The sequence below is a fragment of the Oculina patagonica genome, chromosome 4 (genome assembly GCF_052425735.1).
Source record: "Oculina patagonica isolate OP01 chromosome 4, crgOcupat, whole genome shotgun sequence".
In the NCBI taxonomy this organism is placed as follows: domain Eukaryota; kingdom Metazoa; phylum Cnidaria; class Anthozoa; order Scleractinia; family Oculinidae; genus Oculina; species Oculina patagonica.
The window spans coordinates 5,755,535-5,779,173 of record NC_135761.1 but is presented as its reverse complement, the minus strand read 5'-3'; the positions used below and the strand labels follow the sequence as shown (position 1 = coordinate 5,779,173).

The following is a 23,639-nucleotide window of genomic DNA, read 5'->3' as shown; positions in this document are numbered from 1 at the left end:
GGCTCTGTAACATAAAACAGTTAAGTTTTAGGCATTTCAACACTAAAAGTAAAAAATTCACTGTAACAGTAAGTTTCACCTAGAACAAAAACAAAAACGGTTCCAAAAGGTCAATATTATTTTGTTCAGTATATGAAAACGTTTTCGGCCATTTAATTTTTCGATGATTTCCGATCATTTCGAAAGACTTCCGAAGACTACCGAAGACCGGCTGTCGAAGATTTCCAAAGACTTCCGAAGATGTCCGAAGACTACCAAAGATTTCCGAGGTGGAATACGAAAGTTTTCTCTAAGTTCATGAGTGATTTTATCCGATATTTGAAGAGCAGTTAAGTATTTACAATGCTCAAATTTTTCATGGAAACCCTCCAAACACTTAACAGTATTTTTTCCGGAAACAGTAAACATTAAAAAATTGGCCAATGTAACAGCAAACACTAAACATTATGGGCAAATAACACCAAACACTAAACCCCATTCAGACCCTTTCTTCTACGTGGACATTGGCCCTCCTGTGCGAGTTTAACTTCTCTACCTTCCCTGACGGAAGACAAAATGTTTTCAGTCTAGAAAGCAGTTTGCATCTTGAACAAAATATTTTTACGACCACCATCCTGTTTTCTGAAAAATTGTTCCTAATTTGCTTGAGTTAAGATTGCATTTTACAGGTTTCGATTAAACAGCGTGACAGAAGGTTAATTTATAAATGATCCATACAGGGAAAGTAGACGTAACATGCAACTTAACCGTAAAGAATACTTTCTTGTTGGTTTTCAAGTTCACATCCAGTCTACTTTCTCACCTTTTCCTCCAGATTTCGCGCGAGCACTTGCCCCATTTATACGCGCGCATGCAGGCGGATCTCGCTTCTCTTGAGACAATCCACGACTTCTCGCAGTCTAGTTAACTAGTAGCCGTCTGTTTTAGGTACCACAAAGGATCCCCCAAATGCAATTGTAGCATGCGGTGGAGGAGCTATTCAAATTTACACAGAGAAGAACTTAACCATCAGTAAGTATCCGACATGTTAAAGCAGACTACTGGTATCTCCTGCGTGACCGTTTAAGATATTGAGCGATCACGTAAAATATAACGCTTTTCTTTTCTCGGGGACGTCCCACAATACTGTTCGATGAGTGTCGGCCTGGTGTTGCCTTCTGGCCTGTTTACAAGTACAGTAGAACCCCGGTAACTCAAACTCGGAAAACTCGAACAACCCCGCTAACTCGAACAAACTTCCATTTCCCTCAGCTTGGTTTTGACCCCACTTTTCAGTCATTTTTACTCGGTTAACTCGAACTCGGATAACTCGAAAACCCCGTTAACTCGAACTAAGTTTCGTTTCCCTCGATCAACATTTGGTTCAAATTTACCCCGATAACTCGAATTCTGTTTCTTGCAGCTCGCCACGAATGCCCATTGAAATATCCCATTAGCTTTTCTTGTCGTGTTATAGGATTTAAACACTATGAAAACGAACAGCAATTTGATTTTAATTTGAGCAACGAATAGATCATGTCTCTGCCAGTTGTTTTCTCTCTCTTATCATAAAAATGTATGATCGTGTTAGAGTTTCTGACGAGATAAGTTTAATTTGCACTGTACTGTATACTGAAGTGCTGAAAAATCGATAATTAGGTTGGAAAATTGAATTCGCGAAGCTATATATGACTATTAGAACAATAAGGACATCTTTATACGCTACGGTTATGTCGTTGTTTATACTGAAATACCGTTAAGGCTCAGTAACCTCCCTCCATTCTCTTTTAAGGCCTCTCTCCAGTAAGCCCCTCGTCTGGAAGTTCAATTCATTAATAGGCCCCGCCCCCTTCCTTATAAGGTAAATCATGACAAAAAATGAAAAAGAAAACAAGCCAACTTAACCCTTTTAAAGGTATTCACCGCATTTACTTATTATTGTTTCTATCTCGAGAAAATGTCAAGTTACCAAACAGCATTAAAAAAGTAAAAGTCATCTTTAATTCTCTTTTATGTACCTTGCACGATATATGATTTGAAATAAGCCCCCAGTCTCCAATAAGCCACCCTTTCTATAAAGCCGCCGCCTCCCCTCTCTTAAGGCTGGTTCTCATATGATCGCCCCGATCGTCTCTGTCGCTTCTGTCGTTTGCAAAGTCTGAGGTGATTGGAGCAAGCAAACTTTTTGAAGCGACAGAGACGATCGGGACGATCATATGAGAACCAGGCTTTAAAAGGTCTAAAGGGACTGAATAGAGTTTTTGATAATATGATATTACAAAAAATAAATGCTCATCTGGTTACGATTTGGGAAAAATTAGGAATAATTGCTTCCCCTCAAATGAATTCCCTTGGTCTATATTAAACTGGAAATACAGGGGCGCTTATTTATTAAGTATTTACGGTGATTGTATTTGTTTCTATGTAAGATGCTGCCATCCGCGCCAATGGAGACACGTTGTCGATTTTTAAGAAGTCAAGCAGCGGTGGAAGCAGCGGAGGAACCATTATCCTTCAGTCCATGAAGGTGACTAAGATAAGAAAACAAAAGCAAAAACATGTACATACCTCTTATTATACCATGCCATAGAAAATACAGCCAATCAGAATACAGGAAAGCCGTTGTATATTCGACGGTATTCAACCCAACCTTCCCATAGTGCGCTGCGACTGTATTCTCGATGAAATTTAGTGAGCGTATTTTCTATGACATGGTATAAAATAGTTACACAACACTTTCTCGTGGTATACTATGGAATATCCCACTTGTCACTTGTATTTTTTTGGCATACACACTCGCCTAAAGGCTCGTGTGTATACCGAGAAAATACAAGTGACTCGTGGGATATTCCATAGTATACCACTCGAAAGCGTTGCATAACTAGTATTTAGTTAATCAAGTGAGAAGTCCATACCATAAGTTACATCCTCGGAGACCGAGGGGCAGTTAGTCGGGGCGACGGGCAGCTCATCGGGACGAGCTGTTCCAGAAGCGTTTAAACTCCTTCTTTCTTAAAAATATTGAAGATCCGATACCAGGATTCAATCCGTTATCCGTCGAAGACAGCAGTCCGGCTGTCGAAAGCTAATAATTTTTAAAATATTTTTACCAGAGAACGCTTTTTATCTTCTTCCTTCTTTCTTATTGGGCAGAAAAACAGTTTTTATGGCCAATCAGCGAGGTTGACCAGCAGAGCGACTCTGACTTCTCCTTACACGAAGTTGTTTTCCTCATAGACTCGTCCATCGGATGATATTACGTGGGTCTCAGATAAAAAAGCAAAACAAAAACAAAACAACGAGGCCTGGGAATATGTTAACTGTAGCATAGCGCAAGGAAACAAATTAGTTTTTTTAAAGCTATACGCGATCACCACTTGTTTTGTTTTTGTTATTTAAATATCAAACCAATAAAACAAAAAACCCTTTGTTTCAACAGTCAAGCTGGCAACAAAATAACAATAGGTGACGACAGCGATATCTTCGCTAACGCGTGGCCCGTGCAACGAAGTACCCAAACTGTGAAAAGTTCCAGAAGTCGTTCAATGACCGAGGAGAAAAAATAATTGTTGTTTACTCGAATAGCTATTAAAAAGCGCGCAACTAACAGTGTCGAACTGGCAGTCGTGTAAGGCTTTTTTTTTCTGAGACTCTCCACGTAAAATCATCCGATGGACGGGCAGAGCAACCACGACTAGTCTATGAGAAAAACAACTTCGTGTAAGAATACGTCACCCGTGAAGTGCTGCTCAACCTCGCTGATTGACCAGAAAAACTGTTTTTCTGGCCAATCAGAAAGAAGGGATTTAAACGCTTCTGGAACTGGTTCGGTAAAAGAAAGTGCCCAGGGGTTCGCCCGAAAATCCCGTCGTCCCGATGAGCTGCCCGTCGCCCCGAATAACTGCCCCTGGGTCTCCGAGGATGCAAAAGTTATTGCCTGACTTACCTTTTTCTAAGTTATGCTTCGGCGCGAACCCGCTATAAACTGTATAATGGGAAAAAAGGATTTAAATCTTACAGTACGGCTGAGCTAACGAGGGTAATAAATATAATAAAGATATGAATGATAACACCGTACGCTATCAATGTTTAAATTGCAGCCCTTAAGCCTGGTTTTTACTAGCGACGCAAGCACAAGCGCAAGCACAAGTGCAAGGATAACAGCTCTTATTTCTAAGTGAAAACGGCTTCGACTCAAGCAAAAGCACAAGTGCAGTGCATGTCGGTGCTTGTGCTTGTGCTTGCGGCAAGTGGCAAGCACAAGGATTAAAATTTGTCCATTTTGCGTGATCGTGCTTGTGCTTGCGCTTGTGCTTGCGTCGCTAGTGAAAACCAGGCTTTACCATAAATATGGATAACAAATATCACTGAACGTTAAATAAGCTGTGATATGGCGATTTGACCTATTTGGACTGCCCAAGATTTGACATAAGCACGCAATGCATGCATATACTATATTGTACTACGCTATGATGGTCTCAGTTACTGTGGCGGATTGTTGTTTGTTCTTTTTCTTTACATTCCACGTATTTGCATGTTCCTCCCTGATAACAACCTTCAAAGTAAGATTTATTAGTCGCGAAGCACCCAGTTTTCCTCCATTTTACATAAAAAGCGTACCCTTCTTGTTCATTCTCACATTTCTTTCTTTTTGAAGCACGTTATCCTCGCTGACAATGCAAACCTAGAAGCTAAAGGATCAGATGCAGTCACATCAATCTCTGACAATAATTCTTCCCGAGGGGGAGGTGGAGGAGGCGTTATTGCGATCTTCTTCAAGGAGGGATTGATGGGGAACCATACATCTCCATTTGTAAACACTAAGGGAGGGGACGGTACTACTCCAGGAGATAATGGCCTCGTGGTTTTAAACGGTATGTTGTTATAACTGTATTTCTTGCAAGGGAAATCAAATGACAAGATTATAATTCTAATAATTTCCAGCCTTGTGTAAGGGTGGCATGTCCTCTCATGCTTCAGACTTTGTTGCACATGTTTAATGTTGCTGAAATTTCTTGACGCCATAGTGCATTGTTATCAATAAGGGTTTTTTAAAACATTTCACAATAAAAGTTAATGGTAAAAACAAGCGACGTTTCGACCGATCAGTCGGTCATTATCAAGCCAAGTGTAAGAAATAAAATTTGCATAGATATATATAGCTACAAAGAGGTAAAAATGTGTGAGAAATAATAATGAAGTAAAAATATGTAAAAATGTAAGTAAAAAGAATTTACAACGTAGTTGCTAAAAACAATAAAAGGCATGCAAAGCTTATAAATAAATATTATTTAAAAACTTTCCCACGTATAGAGTCAGATTGTACATTGAGACTAGGTCTCAGTTCGTGGATAAAAAACATTTCAAAAATAAGACAATCAAACTTCGTTTTACATTTCTTCAAAATCGAAAAATTCTTGGTTAGATCCTTAGGGGCCAAAGCGTGTTCCTCGCGATAATGTTTTCCAATTGATGACGATGCGTTTTTGTGCTCATCGACGGGCTGGTGCAAGTGCCGGCCCCGGGGAGGGGGGGGGGGTACTCCAAAAAGTTTTATACGGGGAGGCTCCGCCCCAAGTTCTAACCCCTTACCCTTTTATATACCATTTTTGACAGAAATTGTACCCCTTTCGTATACCTTTAACTGAAAAAAGGTACCCCGAGACATGGCGTGGACTTAAAATGGCACGTTTTCTTGTCATTTTTATGTAACGCTTAATAAATTAAAATAATACAGCCATAAATTGCGTCTGTTCGAAATATTTAAATTAAAGGCCCTTATAAATAGCCAAATGACAGATTTCCATACCCTTTCATATACTTAAACTCGTGAAATACCTACCCTTTTATATACCTGAAGCCCGAAAAAGGTACCCGTTTCGGGCGGAGCCTCCCCGTATAGGCCGTTATAGGGAGTACCCCCCCCCCCGGGGTGCCGGCGCGTAACTAAATTTGGAAGCCTAGTAGGGGCATTGAAACAAATTTGTTAATTTACATGTGAAACTGCAAATGAATGATAAAATTTCCTGCATAAATTAGGGAGAACATTTTTATCCACTGTATAATTTTTTACTTATAAATGTCACCGCTGATAAAAGCGATGAGCGATGATGGCGCAGAAAAATGTTTAGTGATTACGAATGAAGTTTCAATTCATTTCATCACGAATGTTTGACATTTTTCTTTAAAGTTTTTAGTTCGTCATTGTTTGAAAAAGTTTTTCGTCTTTCTCTACTCTATTCAGGGACCAGGATATACGGATTTCCAGCACCGGGTATGTTTTTGTAATAATGATACACAGTTTTGTGTACAAAGATTTACAAGGCTGTTGTAAGAAAATAAGTTCAGTGAAGGCGTTTATGCAACTGAGTATGAATCGTTGATTTGATTTACGTGTAAACCAGAAGATTTGCCTTGATCACATACTGGGGTTGAAAAGCTATACATCAGTATAAAATACCTTCTTTGTAGGCCAGGCGAGAATTCGTGAATTGGATTCACACTATAAAGGTTGTTTAACATTGTAGCTGAAATTGAAGTCACAAGTCACTCGGTCGTGATTATTTCTCTCATTTCTGACTTTTTTCTTTCCTTTCCCGCAGTTATCGAAGACAAAGAAAACTACGCAGGCTGCGTAAATAGCGCTGCTCCACTTTCCGTCTTCCCACAATATGGTTCTCAAAGCTCACGAAGCGGCGCCTTCGAGATGCATCGAAGAATGTCGTAAAAAGCAATTTCAATGGGCTTTAATTCAAAATAAAACCTGCAAATGCACTAATGACAACTCAACTGCACACCAAGTAAACGAAACGTTATGCTCTATCAGATGCTGGTCAAACTCTTCGCTTATTTGTGGAGGCAAACAGGCCTTCAGCACATACAAGACAGGTAAGGTGTTTATGTGTTGATAATAATGAACTTTCGTAGAACTTCTGGCATAGTTATTTTCTTATGAACATTTTTCACATATTTTCTAGTTGCTTCTTAAGGTTCAGTGAGATACCTAAATGCATAAAAGAGTTAATCTGCACTGCCTAGGCGGAAGAAATCAACCATACCGAAAAGATGGCGTCTGGTACATTTACCCCAATTACCAGGAGCCCATGCGCGCGAAAACGCTAAAAATGCTTTTAAAAACGCACAGCAAAACACTAAAACTTTAAACTCTGCAGGAACAATGTTGTTAGTACAAGGACGAATCTTGCAGAAACGTTGTTGTCTTTGTGTCCTGTTTGCTGTGTTAAGTTCGCAAGGTATTGTGGTAAAATGTACAGCCGCCATCTTTTTACGTAAGGTAGATTGTGGGGAAATGGTGTTGTGTTTAATAGACGTTATTTTTTCCAGTGATTTAGCTGAGGTTCTCAGTAGACTTAGAATTGGAATGTCAGAAAAAACACACATTTGACAATTCCTTTTAGTTTATCCATATCACTCACTTACTGTGCTCAAAATAGGTACGCAATTCGTGCAAAAGTTCAGTAAAATCTGGTAATGAACGAGACCAAAGTTGTTGACTGATGTTTGTCACACGGTCACAGGAAAGGCTATAAATCTGAAAACCAACTGCTGCGACAACTGTCACCCTGGAAACAAAGACAACAAACACAAATGACATCGCTGAGAAGGGATAATAATAAAACATCACTTCAACTGATTCCGGTTACGTTAATTAATTGATGTCTTAATGAAAGCTGTCAGCCAGCGATAATTTTACATCGCTTTTCTGGCTTTGCTTTTGTAATATTTTAATTAAATAGACGATAGATTTTTCATAATCTTTAATGCATTTAACAAGAAGCTCAAAAGCTCATCCGAGTACGAGTAAAAACACAAAAGTAGTAATAAAATAAGTTTGGCTAGAACTGACTTCAAGTAGAAGACTTCCGATTTTATCAGCTGTTTGATTAGAAGACTGTTTTAGAAGTTAGCGATATTTATTTTCACCGACGCCAATTCGTCGCGGCTTTTAGCACTGTCAATCACTTAAACCTTCAAATTCTGTTTTCATTTTAACGACTATACGCCACTTTGCGCAAAGTAATTACTAAGTCAATTAGATCGGATCTCTTTGTATCCTGGAAAAAATAGTCAAAATTTCACACTGGATCACAAAGAAAGTCAGATTTTACTGAAGGTAATCCCATTTTGTCGAAAACTCTGAGTAGCTTATGGGATATGATTTATGCAGCAGTTGATAAAGAAAACGCGAGTGATCTAAATTGTGTTTTCCAAATCGATCTAATGACAGCTGATCAAATTTGGCTGACTAAAAGGGACTTTGCTTTCAAAGTTATGAATCTCCAAATAAAATGATAGTTATCGGGCCCTATACAAATTGTGTAGGTGTATGTATTTCTTACGGTGGATCTTAATTTTAGACTGTAAAGGCAGGTCAATTTGTATTTTACTTCTCTCTTTCCACAGGCTCGTTTATAATAAAAATATTGTGAGCCCGCCCCCCCCCTTTCAAAATGTTTCGCATCTCCCTTTTAGATAACGCAAAACAGGTCGTCTTTCATCACGCGTTTCTTTTCCGCGCGATAAAAACTAGTCTGGTTTTTCTTCGGACTACAGTACGCACCTGGCGGCTTTCATTGATCGTTTGTGTACTTGACGCAAGGAATAAAATGCTTTCATTTAAGATATACTCTACTCGAGTTCTACCGCTGTTCCCCTCTCACTTATGACTTGAAAATGAATGTAAAAGCAAGGCTAAAATTGTGGAAAAAAGCAAGCCAAACAAAACGTTACCCCTAAGGCTCATTTATGTTTTGAGCGATTTAAAATTCGGCTCTCAGTTCACTTCTAAGAAACATTAAAAACAACACCAGTTGGGCTTTAAAACTAATCAAAATTCAAATTTCCTGTTTATGATCAGCTCTACTTACCGATTAAAAGTGTCATTTTATTTTCCCCTCTTGCTTGGAGAAAAACTACATTAATTTGCTTCTCGTCAGTGTGAAACATTTCTTCAATCGAATGTAGCTAGTAAGAAATGAGGTAGTCGCTAAACAATTTAAAAGAGACCTTTTGGTTTAGGAATTTAGCATGTTGCTTTTAGAAATTGTCAACTTGTAGGTAATAATTCATACAACTTTTTGATTGACAACATGTCAACTCTAGTCAGGCTAAGCGAAATGAGCGGATCTTTAGATAAAATTACTTTTAATGTCTTCGGTGAATTGATTAGTTTCTTGAGAAAAGGTTTCAAATTTTGAATTCGAATACATCATATTTTAAATTCGCTCACTGTATACTTTGGGAAGAAAACTTGTGAGAAAACACTATCCCGGAAGCTTGAGATATTCGCGAAGAATGGATAATGCTATTCGTTGATAGTATAAGCTACCAAAATCAGCCTCAGCAAATAAAGGGCTCGATGTTTAATTTACAAAAGCAAACCTTGAATGACATTGGCAATTAAATGCCTCATTTTGTCGGATGTTCGGCGCAAGAGTTGATGTTCAAAGTAAAGTATTCCAAATTTTAATTTAAACCGTTACCTCTTTAGTCACGGTCACAATTTTTGGAAGTAATAAACCGAACTGCTGTATGTGATGTGCACTCCCTCAGGAAAAACAACTGATCGAAAGAGCAAGGTTTTCTTGAATCTGGTGTCAGAAGTGGTGAGAAATAGTCCACCAGATGGCCGATTTTGTGAGGAGAATTTTTCCTTAGCAACAGAGATGTCCTGAAGGTTAAAATCGATTTTTTTTTTTGCATTCCGGATATGATTGAATCTGAAGTAGAAATTGAATCGAACCCGAACAGTTTTTTGCTGAGCGGCGTCCGGGTTTAAATTGTCCGGCTAACAAAGTAACAGGTACTCAGTTGGCAATTCTTCAAAGCAAATTCAAAACTGTCATTGTATATGGTAAAATCAGCCATTGTATTATAATGAACAGCTCTACGACTGGTACAGTGACTAGAGCAGCAACCTCCATCCAGCCAGCAATGAACGACGCACAGTGCGCTCATTTGAGTAAAGTTCTGCCGCAGGACGGCGATCTGTTCACTCCATATGTGCTCAACTGTGTTGTTATGTTCGTTCTGAGTGTAACAGCAGTAATAGGGAACGTTTTGATCTTGGTATCGCTGTGCAGAGCGCCTCAATTCCTGCGACAGCCGTCATATTTTCTTTTAGTCAACCTTGCCTTCGCGGACTTGTGCGTGGGTTTTGTAGCTGAACCACTCTACTTGATGTACAAGATTTCTTATTTGGTAAATCCACTTTCTATTTTGTCCTGCTACGCCGGAGTTGTATTCAACTTCTTCTCCTATCTCTTGACATCGTTGTCGCTCTGGACCGCGGCAGCAATCTCGCTGGATCGACTTTTGGCGCTTCTTCTACACATGAAATACTCCTCAATTGTGACTCGGTTGAGAGTTGTTATCTTGATTGCCGTTTTGTTGGCGCTCAGCTTCGTTTTTGCATCCATGTTTGAGTGGGCACTCGACGCCCAGAACACCGTTTTCGTTTTCGCGAATTCTCTGGCGCTGTTAATCGCGCTATTATCTTATGTGAGGATTTTTCAAATCGTGTGCTATCACCAGAGACAAATTTCGAGTCATCAGCTAGGCGAGATTTCGATCACAGACAGAGGTGAAACAGATTCGGTAGGTACTTCTTTTCATGGACAAGAAATTAGGGAACAGTTGGAAGGCGTTGCTACGGAAACCCGCGAAAAAGGGGCAACATTTGATAATAAGCCAGGTGAATAAAACGACTGGAGAAACGAAAATTGCCGAGCATAAAAGATCGCATCACCAACAGTTACAAGAAAAGGGAACAAGCGGCTCCTTTGAAAATCATGGTTGTCCTACTACAAGCGAGGGTTTAGAAGTCCAGCAGCTAGATGAACAAATGAAAATTGCGCTATACAACGATCAAAGCAGAAGCAAGGAGCTGCCTCAATGCGTCGAAAATGTGTCAATAAAAGACATTACATCTAAAAGTGAGAAAACTACACAGAAAAATCAACATTTTGAATCGCCAGGTTTTACTAATACTGCAGCGCTAATAGAAATTTCTGTCCTTGAAAAACTTGACCTTGGAGTGGAGTTAACAATAAGTACATTGGGAGTAGAGGAAGGAAGTCAAAATTCTCCGCGCGCAGAGCAAAGAAGCAAAAATTTCCTAGCAGGGGAGGGCAGGCAATGAATTGCGTCAGGAGAACCGAGATAGTAATTCAGATTTCGAAATGACCGAAATGCAACTTTTAAAAGTATCGAGCGATGATCAAAACAACTTGAAAACGAATAAGTTACAAGGAGAAAATTGCACCCTTGGAGAAAAGCCAACTGAAACCAAGAACGAAAATCAAAATTACGTCATAACAGAGAAACAAACGCCTGCGTCAAGCCAAGAAACATTAGAGCTAAAAGATAAAGCAACTGCTAAGCCAGCCATTACTGTCACTGGAACTGGAAGCTCAACAAACAATGAAATGACAAATGCCAATCAAATTATTAACAGGACTAGGAAAAGATTTAGAATGAGACATTTCAAGAAGTCATTTTACAACATGTTCGTTATTTGGTTTCTTATGCTGTTGTGTTATCTCCCTTTAATATGTACGTCAATTCTGTTCTTGTTGATTGGACGTAGCCACTCGATGCACTTAGCATTCAATTTCACCACCTCTGTGATGTTTTTGAACTCCAGTATCAATCCTATTATATTCTGCTGGAGAATCAGGGAATTTCGCGCAGCCGTGAAGAAGACTCTCAAAGAAGTGTTTGGTATTTGGAGCAACCAGCGTGGCTGACAAAACAATATGAGAGGCTCTTAAGGCTAAAACAGCAATGATTTATTTAGACAAATCTTCAAACGTAGCAGAAAACACATTAGTGTTTAATGTGTTTGAGTGAGATCTTAACAGCCTCAACAGCTAAATAAATAAGATCGATTTCTTGTTGCTTTGCGAATTGCCTTTTATTCCTTTGGTTCTGTAGTGAAAAGTGTTACGTCGCGACAGAATTATGTCATTCATTCATTTTCTGTGGAACAGTATTAAAATCGGTTAATTTAACTCCGAGCACATGATCAGAAACGAACTGTACGCGCTCAGCTTCTTTAGTGCCATTTTATCTTATCATTTGGCCAAAAGCTGTGTTTGGTCTTTTTAATGTTACTCGAGAAAGAAAATTGCTTCATATAGCCTTATTTCCATAAATCTGATAATATCTCAGAAACTTTACTCTTTGTTTGATGGAAACGAGATTAAATTTTGTACGTACTAGTACCAATATAGATGGCAATGAGAAAAAATAACAGCCATGAATCTGCTTTTTTAATCAATTTGAGTTTTTCTTATATTAATAATAAAAGGAATTTTAATTACTGTGAAAAGAAACAAAGAACTAGGAAATATAATTAGCATGATAAAACTATTAACGATTGATTTTTAGTGCCACAGTATTTCGATATGGCTACAATAAAAGTTCCTGTTTATTGAAACAAGAAAATATTAAGTATAAAAATAAGCGAAAATAAGCCACGACGTTTCATTCACTTGAAAATGAACCGTCAAGATGAGTTCGAAACGTCGTGGCTTATTTTCGCTTATTTTTATACTTAACTGTATATCGAAATGTTCTCTCATTAGAATTCTGAAACAAGAAAATATTAGTCATTATTTCCACCTTATTGTTCATTTACAAGTTAACGAGAAAAAAGAAACTGTTGCCTTATGTTTTGACTGTTTATTTATGGGGGATTTGTACAAGTTCGATTTGCGTCCAGCAGTTGACGGCTTACAGTTCGAGTGTTCGTAAAATCACTGCAAAACAATGATGGATAATTCTAGTATTAGTTCGTGAAGGTACAGCAAAACGAAACAAAACAAGACTGAGACACTTACCCCTAATTCCGGATAAATCAACGACGGACGTAACAAGAGTTCGTTTAACTATACGAAACTATGCGAAACTAGACTGTGCGAAACACTAAACTACAACTTTTGAAATATGAATAAATAAATGTCGAGGCGTCCCCCTTGGGGCTGCACGGGGGAACGCCACATTACGTAAGTTCAGTTCTCGCAGTTTTCTTTCTTAACACCTTAATTTGATCTCACCTTAAGCCATTTTGTAAAAAGTTTTATTAAAAGAACGTTAGTTAATTTTTTGTTTTAATTATCTAAATATTATATATCAGAACAAACTTAAGAAACTTTACACAGGACCCATGTTGATAGAGTTTTTATAACTGAAATGGTCATCCTGTATAAATATGTTTTAATTATTATTATTATTATTATTATTATTATAATTAAGCCTTTAACATCACTTTAATGTTCCGTGCTCCGACAAAATAATTATCGCAATTTTCCAACCTCGTCCCCAGGTCACTCAGGCGTTCAAATCCAAGATGTTCGCCAGCTTGGATTTATTCGCCTGAAAAAGCCTGGGACGAAGTTGGAAATTCTCTTAACTACGTAGTAGTAAGAAAGTGGTCATACTAACGAAATTATTGTCCAAAGAAGAGGTCGTACAGCGAGGTCACCTTATTTTACGTACTTGTTAGACAAGAACTTTGTGATGGTGCTTTTGACATGAACAAAAAAAAAATGATTATTGCACTGCATGACTCTTTATGCCCCGTCACAAAGTACAACATTGCGCGCAGCATTTTCCACTTGACCTGACCAAAAGCCATGACATTTCGCACAACACTGATGACGACGGTAACCTGAACAATAATTTTATTTAAGAAGAATAATTAAAATCTCAGTTGTTTCGTGCTTTTGCTCTCAGTGCCGAAGACTCGAAAAAAAAAAATTGGGTAACATATTGGACAGCCAGAAGGAAGGAAATAGCTATAGGGATCTTTTGATCGAAGGACGAGTACGATTTTGTAAAGTAGTGTTTACGCTTCCAATTATAACATTTCACACCAATCTCGTACCGAGAGTGGTCTTTTCGAGGGTGAACAACACGGAGGAGTGAGGGCTCTGGGAACGAAAGTGCCGGGATTAATATTCGTACTCGTACTCTGAAGTTCACTTATGACTGAGACTTGTGTCACCCCATTGCGCTCAATAAATGTTGCATGGAAGACACACGTTGAATTGATGCAAGCAATGTTGCAAAATGAGATGATTGTTATGAGATTTACTTCCGCAACATTGCACATGCACAACAATTTTTGATGTGTGGACGCACGATATCAATTTAAAGATTACGCGCAAGATTGCGCGCAATGTTAAGCCATATATCTATGATGGGCCTTAAAAGTTTCTTTGTCCTACAGCCTTGACTTTATCTTAAGTTTGTTTCACAACTGGCACATGCGTATCTCGTCAACACCTCTCCTTAAAAGTGGAGTGTATTTTATGCCGTAATCAACTAGGTATCAATCTTATTTCCATCCAGGTTACATTTCTTCATCTTTATCCACGGTAATGAGAAGTGCTACACCAGTAGTCAGTGCAGTTTTTCCAAGTAAGACTTCTGTGGTAGAAAGGCCTTTGTCGTCAGTGACTCCAACAACAACAACAACAACAACAACAACAACAACAACAACAGCAGCAACAACAACAGCAGCAACAACAACAACAGCAACAAAGACAGAAACAACGACATCGTCGTCATCGTCAACAACGAAAACAATGGCACCAACAGAGCCCGCGCCTTCCAAGGAACCAACGACAAGACCACCTACTGAACCATCGCAAAAGGTATCTTTCATTTTGAAAAGGGTTTGAAAATCTATGTTAAATCGTTTTTTTCAGTTAAGAAAAACCAGTACATTTTGACCTTGCATTAATTCATTTGTTCTCAGTATTCGCCGATTACAATATCAATAAGCCCACTTTCTTCGTTTTTTATTGACGCGTATCTAGTAAGTACTATTCGAATTATTGTTGGGGATTAAAACTATTTAGCAGCACCTAGTCTCGATGTTCTCTAAAAGCGTGTTTCTACGCAAGTGGGTTTCTTTCAATATACTGTATTTTCAATATAGATAGTATAAAATTAGTAAGTCTAAAAAGCCTTTTTATCATGAATGAAACAACTTAAAACCACTGTAAAACCACTGTAAAACCATTTTAAACCACTTTAAACCACTGGTGTGATTTTACTCGAGAGGTTGATGCACAAAAAATTTAACCGCTTTTATTGCATGCGCAGACGTCACCTATTTCTAGAGTTAGAAGATGTATGCACGCAGACTTTTATTTCAGCCCGTTTATATATGTTATTTTTCGGCCGGGAGGTCCGTATTGGGAAAAGCTGTACCCGAAAATCCGGACCGCTGGAGCGCGTGCAATTAGCCAATCAGGTTCAAGGATTGAGGATTCCGGTCCGCTGAGATGCTTGAGAAAAAAAAAAATGAAATGTGTTACTTTTAATTTCTTGTTTTTGTAGTTTAAAGAAATCGCAAATGTAACAATAACAGAAGAGAACGTAGTGAGCGTGGTGGAAAAACTGAAAAACTTAACAAGCGTGGAACAGCTGAATGGTGGAGACACGAAAGTCACCCTGGAAATCCTTCACGAAATCACTTCCAATGAAAGCTTGCTTCCAAAAGACAAAAGAGAACGGCAGAAATTTGGACAGGTGAGTTGGAGGAAAATTAACAAATAAAAACAACTTCGATAATTTTTTTAGCAGAAAAAAAAATGAAAGAACTTCCACTTGACGATTTGTATTCTGCGAATATGGGAATTTTTTAAATTTTTGACTTACCATTACGTCTTAAAAAGATATGTTAAGTCAAGCCCTGTTGCTATTGTTCTGTTTTTTTTTGTTTGTTTTTGTATTGTTTTTGTTTTTTCCTACTCCCACTGAAAAGTTGGATTTTTTTTTACTAATGATATATTTGGATTTGCAGCTCTGTCGTGTGGGTTTTTTTTCCTGGGTTATAGTGCAATCCTGCAGGACGTCACGAAAGTAGAAAAAATGGGGGGCTTGGTGATGTTTGCGATTTAGGGCCCAAAGCGCATTTTTAACTAGATGTTTACATAATGTATCTGCTCCGTTTTAGAGCATTCTTGAGGTTGCAAGCTCACTTTTGTCAGAGGAAAACGTCGATAGCTGGGGAGTACCAACACAAAAGGATAATAACACGGAAATGGTACGTGTGATTATTTTAAAAATAGAAGCAGTATGGAAATATCTTGCGAAAATACATCTTTAGAAAAGAAAACTAAGCTTGGGACTCTCAATAAAAGACTGCTTAGGAATTTCTATACACAAGACTTTCTGAATGAGAATTTTGTCATTATTTATGCTCTAAGTTTCCGGATTTTTTTATGTTTTAGGTGACCTCTCAAATTCAGGTTTTGGAAATGGTGGAAAACTTTGGCTTGAAAATTGGAGAACAACTCGGCGATAACACTAGCTTAGTCATCGAGAGCGAAAATATTGGTATGGGAATATTTTCATAGCTGTCTTTTGTGTTAAAATAGAAACTTTATCCAATTAAACCGTATAGCAATCATGTTAGATCCATGCAGGCATCTTATACTCGGTATGACGTCAATTCTAAAATGCGCACGAAACTTCAGAACTATTTGTCTAGAGTTGCATATGACTAGAGGTGCCCCCCTCGCTATACGGAACAAAGATCCACGGTTTCGCTCGCCTTTTGATTTTTGAAGATATAGAGAAACCAACTATCTGGAAGAAAGTGAATACAGTTTTGTCTAATTCAAAATTCCTAGCCACTCATCAGTTCCTGCAAATACAAAGTTGTATCTGGTCTTGCTTTTAGTATCTTTTCATTAACTGTGCTTTGGATCCTCTAGTCTTCTTTTTGACTGGCGTTTTCTGCACCAAAAGTCCAGTAGTTGTAAACCTGCCGTCAACGAAACATACATAGGGATGATAATATTGCTTATTTTAAAGTCACACTGTCACGAGCATCACTTCAAAAATTCAAGATCCCAAAAACTTAAAGTGGTCTAGTGTTGTTAAAATTACCATCTTAGTGTACTAAAGCTATAAACAAGTGATATTATTGTGATGCTATCAGGAACGTTAGATCTCAACTTGCAATTGAAAACGTCAGGCTGATTTTTCAAGTTATGCCCTTTTGGCCTGAATAAAAGGCAAAAACTTACAACGGCTCCCCTCTTCCGTTCAACAACAATTTACTTTATATCTTCATCTTGATGTTCTAGGCGCATTTCATGTATCTTGGTACGAGCTATAGTGCCTCGCCAATTTTAGTCAAAAGCAGGAAAACCAACGTGAGAGCGTCCCTTTAAAAAGAACGTCTTTATGTCTTCTAATTACAGCTATGGGTGTGGAGACAAGACTGCCTGATGAGACAGCACTGGGAGTAGAATATCCTAACTATGAAGACCTCGACCCTGAATGGAAAGGACTGGACCGTGTATTTGTACATAAAGAACTCTTCGATGAAATGGCCGCAGGTTTGTTTTATTTGTAGGCACGGCCGAAGGCAACTTTTTTTAGCTACAGGGATTGCAGTTGGAATTTACATCTCTCTAGCATTTATATAAGATCTTTGTTATCTCAGAACTGTTTACAAAGATTATTCTCAGATAACCCGGAGACCATCACAAATTTCACATGCACTTCAAACTGCAAATTTTACATCAAACCATTTTTACAGTGGACGTTTGTGCTTATGTCTTTTAAGGTAGATTCCCTAGTACTTGCATTGCGCATCCTTACTGCGCAGAATTTTCCGCGTAATTAGGGGGCGGACACAAACAAAATGGCGGCTTTTTTCTATGCGAGCTTGGCTCGCGCGAGGGATGAAATCATCGTTTTCTCGTAAACGAGTTCGGTGACCTATCATTTTTTTTCTCTTAGTTCGAAAGTAGCGATCAAATTCTTTCTATAAAATGAATACAGATCAATTTCTATGGCAGAATAATACATTATCACCGAAAACGTGCACTTTCAGCAGTACTGCAAAGGAAATATAAAATTATATGGTAACAATCTTCCGGCTCCTAAACGAATACGGTGACCCCCTTTTTATTTCAAAATTTAACATCCCCCCTTAAGGTAAACAACCAACTGGCAAAGTTTGGTTGGAAATCTATTTAATAGTTTAACTTTTGGTCATCGCAAATAATCTTTCCTTCCCTAAGTGGACACTGTATCATGATGTATCGAATAATTGCGTTTTCAGACAGACGAGGAGAAAGTTATCAACTTTCTCGATAAAGGTTGTTTTCTTGATAATTATATTATCAAATTTTCGAACTAACGTTGATAGAAATTTATTGAATTTAGTACGGAAAATAAATGTTTCAATTTGTCTTTTTCGTAGATAATAGCTCAAGAACAATAGTTGTCTATGCCCTTTACAACCAAATCAGCGAGCTTTTTCCAGCAAATACAATCAAGAAAGAAAGGTTAGTCTTCTTTATTTCACGACCACATTTTTTTTTTCAAGCCCCTCTCTTATACCCAGTCCCAAAAATTTCAGTTTACTCCCGTCTCTAGCTCTCTGAGGCCATGCAAACCTATTTATTTAATAGTTAGTACCGTTCTTGTCCATTGAACAGTAAAATTCTATGTTGCTATATGTACGTCCACTCCCTCAATCGTTTTGGGGTTCAAGGATTTCGTCCAGAAAACTGGTATAATCCAGAAAAACTTGGAACCTTGTACTCCACGCATATAGTGGAAAATTTCTCAGTTACTAGGTCAAATCACATTGCGTTCTATGCATGTGCCCAACTTTTACAAACTCCACCCAACTTTGTTGATATGCCTTTCCGTTCCATTTATAGTCCATTTCTCCAAAGTGTTGGCTCAATGGGTCTTTGTTAAATGAACATAATATCACGTAGGCTGAGTGGTTATCTGTCATTTTCTTTTTCAGCTCCAAGGATGTGTTTGTAAACTCTCGAATTCTGGCTTTGAAGTTTAACAAACAGCCTGTCCCACCGTTCAAGAAACCCATTAAATTATGGTTTGATAAATTAAAGGTGTGCTGTTTTTTGTCTGTGTTAAATTAACGATTGATTATCTGATGAACGTGCCATGTTTAGCTGTTTTATTGACTTGAAGGTTTTTGCTTTCAAGAACTAAAGCGTTTTGTCTTTCGAGGTAACGTCAATTGCTACAAACCTTAGTGTTCCTGGAGGTTAACAAGTCCTTCAACTTATATCGCAACTAGTTTGCTAAAATAGAACAAACTGCCTATAAGAAAATAGTTTGAAAACTGTTTGAGGTTGTTCCCCTCTGAATACCGCTGAGTTTTATAATTAAACTTCCCTTACTTTTGGCTAATTTCATGCTGATCTTTAATTTCAGACCGAAAATGTAACCAAGCCTTCCTGTTCGTTTGTGGATTTTAAACAGTAAGTAAACACGTTATTTTTTGTATAATATGAAATTGCATTTGTTACAAAGTTTAGAAAACTATTCCTGTGCTGGGTACGAGGTAACAAAAGCTGTTGATTAATTCTTCTGGTATCACCTTATATTATTAACACTTCCAGGTACGCAACTCTTTTTACGGGAGCTGACTGACTGACTGACTACTGACTGACTACTGTCTGACTGACTAACTGACTGTCTGTCTGTCTGTTTGACTGTCTGACTGACTGACTGACTGACTGACTAACTGACTGACACACACACTACAGACAGATCGACTGACTGACTTATTGATTTATTGATTGAATAATCGTCGGATTGATCGATTGAGTGACTGACTAACTGACTGACTGACTGACTGCCTGATTGAATGATTGAATGATTGAATGATTGAATGATTGATTGATTGATGATTGAATGATTGAATGATTGAATGATTGATTGATTGATTTATTGATTAAATGATTGATTGATCGATTGATCATCTTTAATATAGTGACAGAGGCATCTGGTCAGACGCCGGATGTAACCTGGTCGAGGAGAAGGATCTGACCGTGGAGTGTGCCTGCGATCATCTTACAAACTTTGCAATCTTAATGCAAGTCAAAGAATTTGAAGTATGTTTCCCAAATCCTTAGTTGTTCTTATTTACTAAAGAATTAAATCATCAGCTTATTGTTTAATATACGCCAATACTGAACCTTGGCCCTAAGAGGTCTGGAAAATAAGAGCTCAAACTCGCCAAGGAACCGACAATAAGAAATATCAAGGTGTCAGTCATGGGTGGATTGGGTTACTAAGAGCTGATACATCGTTCAGATATTCGAGCAAATGTCTTTGTAAAGTTACGCAAAATTAAAAAAAGGTCACAACTTTTTTTGATAGTCGCTAAAAATTACTTTGGATAATATGGACATTATCAAAGTGGTCTGTTTTGTTTGACTCTTTGCAAGCAAATTTGTTACGTTTTTGGGTAGCATCGCAATGTCTAACATTTTTTTTGCTGTATTTTTTTAGATTGAACTGGAGCACTTGAGAGCCCTAACAGTTATCACTTACGTTGGATGTGGAATATCATTATTTGGACTTGCCCTCACTCTCGCTACCTTCCTATCACTCGAGTAAGCGGTTTCTGTTTCTCTTTTCCCGAAGATCGTCCGACGTTTAACGAAGATTTTCGTAAAAAATCGAAATACGTACAAAATACATAAAAAAAACCATTCGATTTCATTTCCATTCTTACAAATGGTTTACCTCATTTATCCAGAAGACATGAAATGCCTTTACAGTACTAATTGTATTAATCATAATTATTGTATTGTGTTGCAGTAAAATGAAATGTGCACAATGTTCAAAGATCTTCACGATTGATAATTTTGGTTTTTAGATTTTGAACTTTGTAAATTTTTCTCGGTAAATTTCCTTAGACAACTTTCTGTTTTAGCCTTTTTGGTTTTAAGAATACAGAAACGGGCAACCACGGCGATATTAAAAGCAAAATTATCATGTTAATTTCCAGAACATTGGCTTCAGAACGTACATCAATTCACAAGAATCTTGTTGTTGCCATTGGACTTGCGCAGATCGTTTTCCTGGCTGGAATAGACGCTACCTACAATCCCGTAAGTTACATTTTTAATTATGCTTGTTTTATAATCTGTTTTCATCCTTGCCATCGTTAGTCATGTCCACTTTCTTATGGGGCCATTTTCAAGCACTCTTCCAATAAATTATTTTTAATAGTTTTTCTGTATGTATGAATTGGGTTTCTTTTGTGCTTCTCACGGATTCTTACTTAAAAATAATGTCATTATTCCTTGCGCACAGGCATGCTTACGGACGGACCATTATTTTTTTGGAGGGGGGGGGGGGATGAAAAATATTGAAAAAAATTGTTTGCAGGGCCTGGAAAGACAAAATAAATTGTTTGCAAACACGATATGTATAACAAAAAATAGTAAGAATTTCGAAAAAAAAAATGTTTGCAGAGGTGCATAAACTAAAAAAAAAAGTTTGCAGAGGAAAATTTTTCATCCCCCCCCCTCCAAGAAAATAATGGTCCGTCCCTTACGTCAGGTGTTAGGCCCTGTCCACACTTATCGTGATTAATTTGAAACGCATCTTTTTTCTCCGGTTTGGCCAACCATCCACACTAATTCGGCTCTTCAAAGTGGATTAACACCGGCTTTGCGTTTTTGTGTGGATGGAAAACATTTTGAAAAAGGGAGTTTACGAAAACGCTCTTCAAAGTGGGTTTTTGAAAACGCATTTTATCCGTTTTTGAACGAAATAGATGTGTTCTCAAATTTATCCGGACTAGTGTGGACGGAAAATATTTTATACGGCGTTTTCAAATTTCTCCGTTTTCCAATTAGATGGGGCCTTAGATGAAAGCCGCTAACCAAAGAGAGAAATCGGAACTCAAATGTCACACATTGAATATTTAAGAACAGTAACTTTTCACAACGAGGGTGAAAATCTGTCGCACTCTCTTTGGCCGACGTTAAACGCCAGGGGGACCTACGCAAAAGAAAATTAATAAACTAAGGTTTTTTTAATCTCATTTTACATTATTACTGAATCTCATTTCTATTAATCATGCAGATTGCTTGTAAGGCCGTGGCCCTGTTCCTGCACTACTTATACACAGCGGCTTTCACGTGGATGCTGTGCGAGGGAATTCATCTTTACAGCAAAGTCGTGGAAGTGTTTAGTGAGGGATCCAAGATGAAATACTACTACGCACTAGGGTGGGGTAGGTAGCATTTTCTATTAAGCGCGCACGATCCGGAGGAAGTATTCCATTGTGTAAGAGATCGGGGAACGAAAATTGTTTTTATTACTGAATCAGGTCTTTGTAAATTGAAACATAGAGAGATGTTTTAACATTCCAAGGAGTAGGACTTTTGTTTTTTTTAAGTATTCGTTACCTGGGCTATGAATTACGTTGACAGTTGATATTTCTATATTCAAATTAAAATTTCTATTTTGCTGGGCAACTGCACACATCGAGGGCGGGAAGCTTGCTACTAAGGCACTTACAGCAATACCAACATATGTCTTTCATTATTCAAATTCGACAAATCTACAACAATCTTTTGTTACTGCTTTTTTCAACGCGCAGTCAATTGACGTCACAGTACGATTTCTCATTTCAACGCTACTTGTTCATTTTGCAGGTTTACCGCTGACCATTGTGTTCATTTCTGCCTGCTCTCGCTGGGGTGGATACGGGAACGAGCGAGCGTATGTATACGTACTTCAGTGCTTTTGTCGAGACAACGAACGTTATAGTTTCATTTGTGCTTGATTATTTTCACTCGTATCTAAGATGTACTATTGTTTTTTCCAGCTGCTGGATTTCAATTGCTGATGGTCTCATTTGGGCCTTTGTTGCTCCGGTCCTTATCATAATGATTGTAAGTTCTTTAATATTACTTCTTATTGTTTCAACCGACTTTTGCGAGCCTTTGTCTGTACACAAAAGCCGCTTTTCTTTTCCTCCTGTCATACAGTCAACATTCAACCGCCTCAGTTTGTGTATAGTTCGTTTACCTGAATTCTGTGAGTTCTTTAAAATCTATGTATGCAACAATCTACTTAATAGTTCATGGAAAAAATAGCAGCTAATCACGTTACCACGTCACCAGTTAGCTGAAGTTAGTACGCGTGCTTTTTTGTTCTCAGGTCAACTTTGTTGTCATGATCATGGTCATCAAAGTGATCATCGCGTCTGTGACGTCACTGCAGAATCCAGGAAACACCTCGCAAGTCAGGTAAACACATTAATCTGAAATGTTTTTCTTGCATTTTCTTGTTAAGTCGATACAATGCAGTCAATTATTTCCTTTTTCGCTTACTTTCGTCCCGCGTTTGTCTATAATTTCGTTTTTCTGCGAGTGCTTGTGGGTGTGGTCATTCGTACGGACTACTGGTGCCTCAAGCGCTTTAACCCTCCATCTCCGGATTTCAATCTAGGCCAACTATACCATTAAATATATACAACAGTTTTTCTGGCGTTTGTGATATGATATATTGTTTTCCTGCAGGGCTGGTGTCAAAGGCATGATTGTCCTGCTGCCGTTGCTTGGTTTGACTTGGGTGTTTGGTATAATGGCCATTAACAAGGACACCATTGCTTTCCAATATCTGTTTGCCATCCTCAACTCACTGCAGGTCAGAACGTTACACGTAGTAGAAGGTATTCTCCTTTTTGCGTTCCTCTAAGGTGTGTTTTGGCTACTAATGTCAAAGCAGAACAAAGAGCTGAGCTGGTTTTGTGATTAAATGGAAAAAGTTTTCGCAGAAGACCGCGGCTATAATTTGTCTTCAAACAAATCGAGAAC

The 23,639-nt window shown here is 38.1% G+C and overlaps 1 protein-coding gene and 1 pseudogene across 2 annotated transcripts in view; both read left to right on the top strand.

Annotated features, from left to right (window-relative positions):
• Window positions 1–23,639, top strand: part of LOC144651176 (uncharacterized) — a 57,039-nt gene that overhangs the window by 29,344 nt on the left and 4,056 nt on the right. The window contains 22 exon segments of the mRNA XM_078511067.1: window positions 928–1,011; window positions 2,409–2,506; window positions 4,637–4,853; window positions 6,224–6,253; window positions 6,582–6,628; window positions 6,630–6,867; window positions 14,356–14,660; window positions 15,352–15,543; window positions 15,971–16,060; window positions 16,248–16,353; window positions 17,226–17,363; window positions 18,236–18,320; window positions 18,794–18,899; window positions 19,228–19,274; window positions 19,790–19,910; window positions 20,311–20,414; window positions 20,813–20,915; window positions 21,898–22,048; window positions 22,473–22,539; window positions 22,646–22,712; window positions 22,981–23,069; window positions 23,343–23,469. Coding sequence (XP_078367193.1) covers window positions 928–1,011; window positions 2,409–2,506; window positions 4,637–4,853; window positions 6,224–6,253; window positions 6,582–6,628; window positions 6,630–6,867; window positions 14,356–14,660; window positions 15,352–15,543; window positions 15,971–16,060; window positions 16,248–16,353; window positions 17,226–17,363; window positions 18,236–18,320; window positions 18,794–18,899; window positions 19,228–19,274; window positions 19,790–19,910; window positions 20,311–20,414; window positions 20,813–20,915; window positions 21,898–22,048; window positions 22,473–22,539; window positions 22,646–22,712; window positions 22,981–23,069; window positions 23,343–23,469 — 2,612 coding nt within the window.
• Window positions 7,259–13,147, top strand: LOC144651215 (uncharacterized; annotated as a pseudogene). The gene is made up of 2 exons (XR_013570271.1): window positions 7,259–12,453; window positions 12,612–13,147. The product of XR_013570271.1 is annotated as an uncharacterized LOC144651215 (transcript).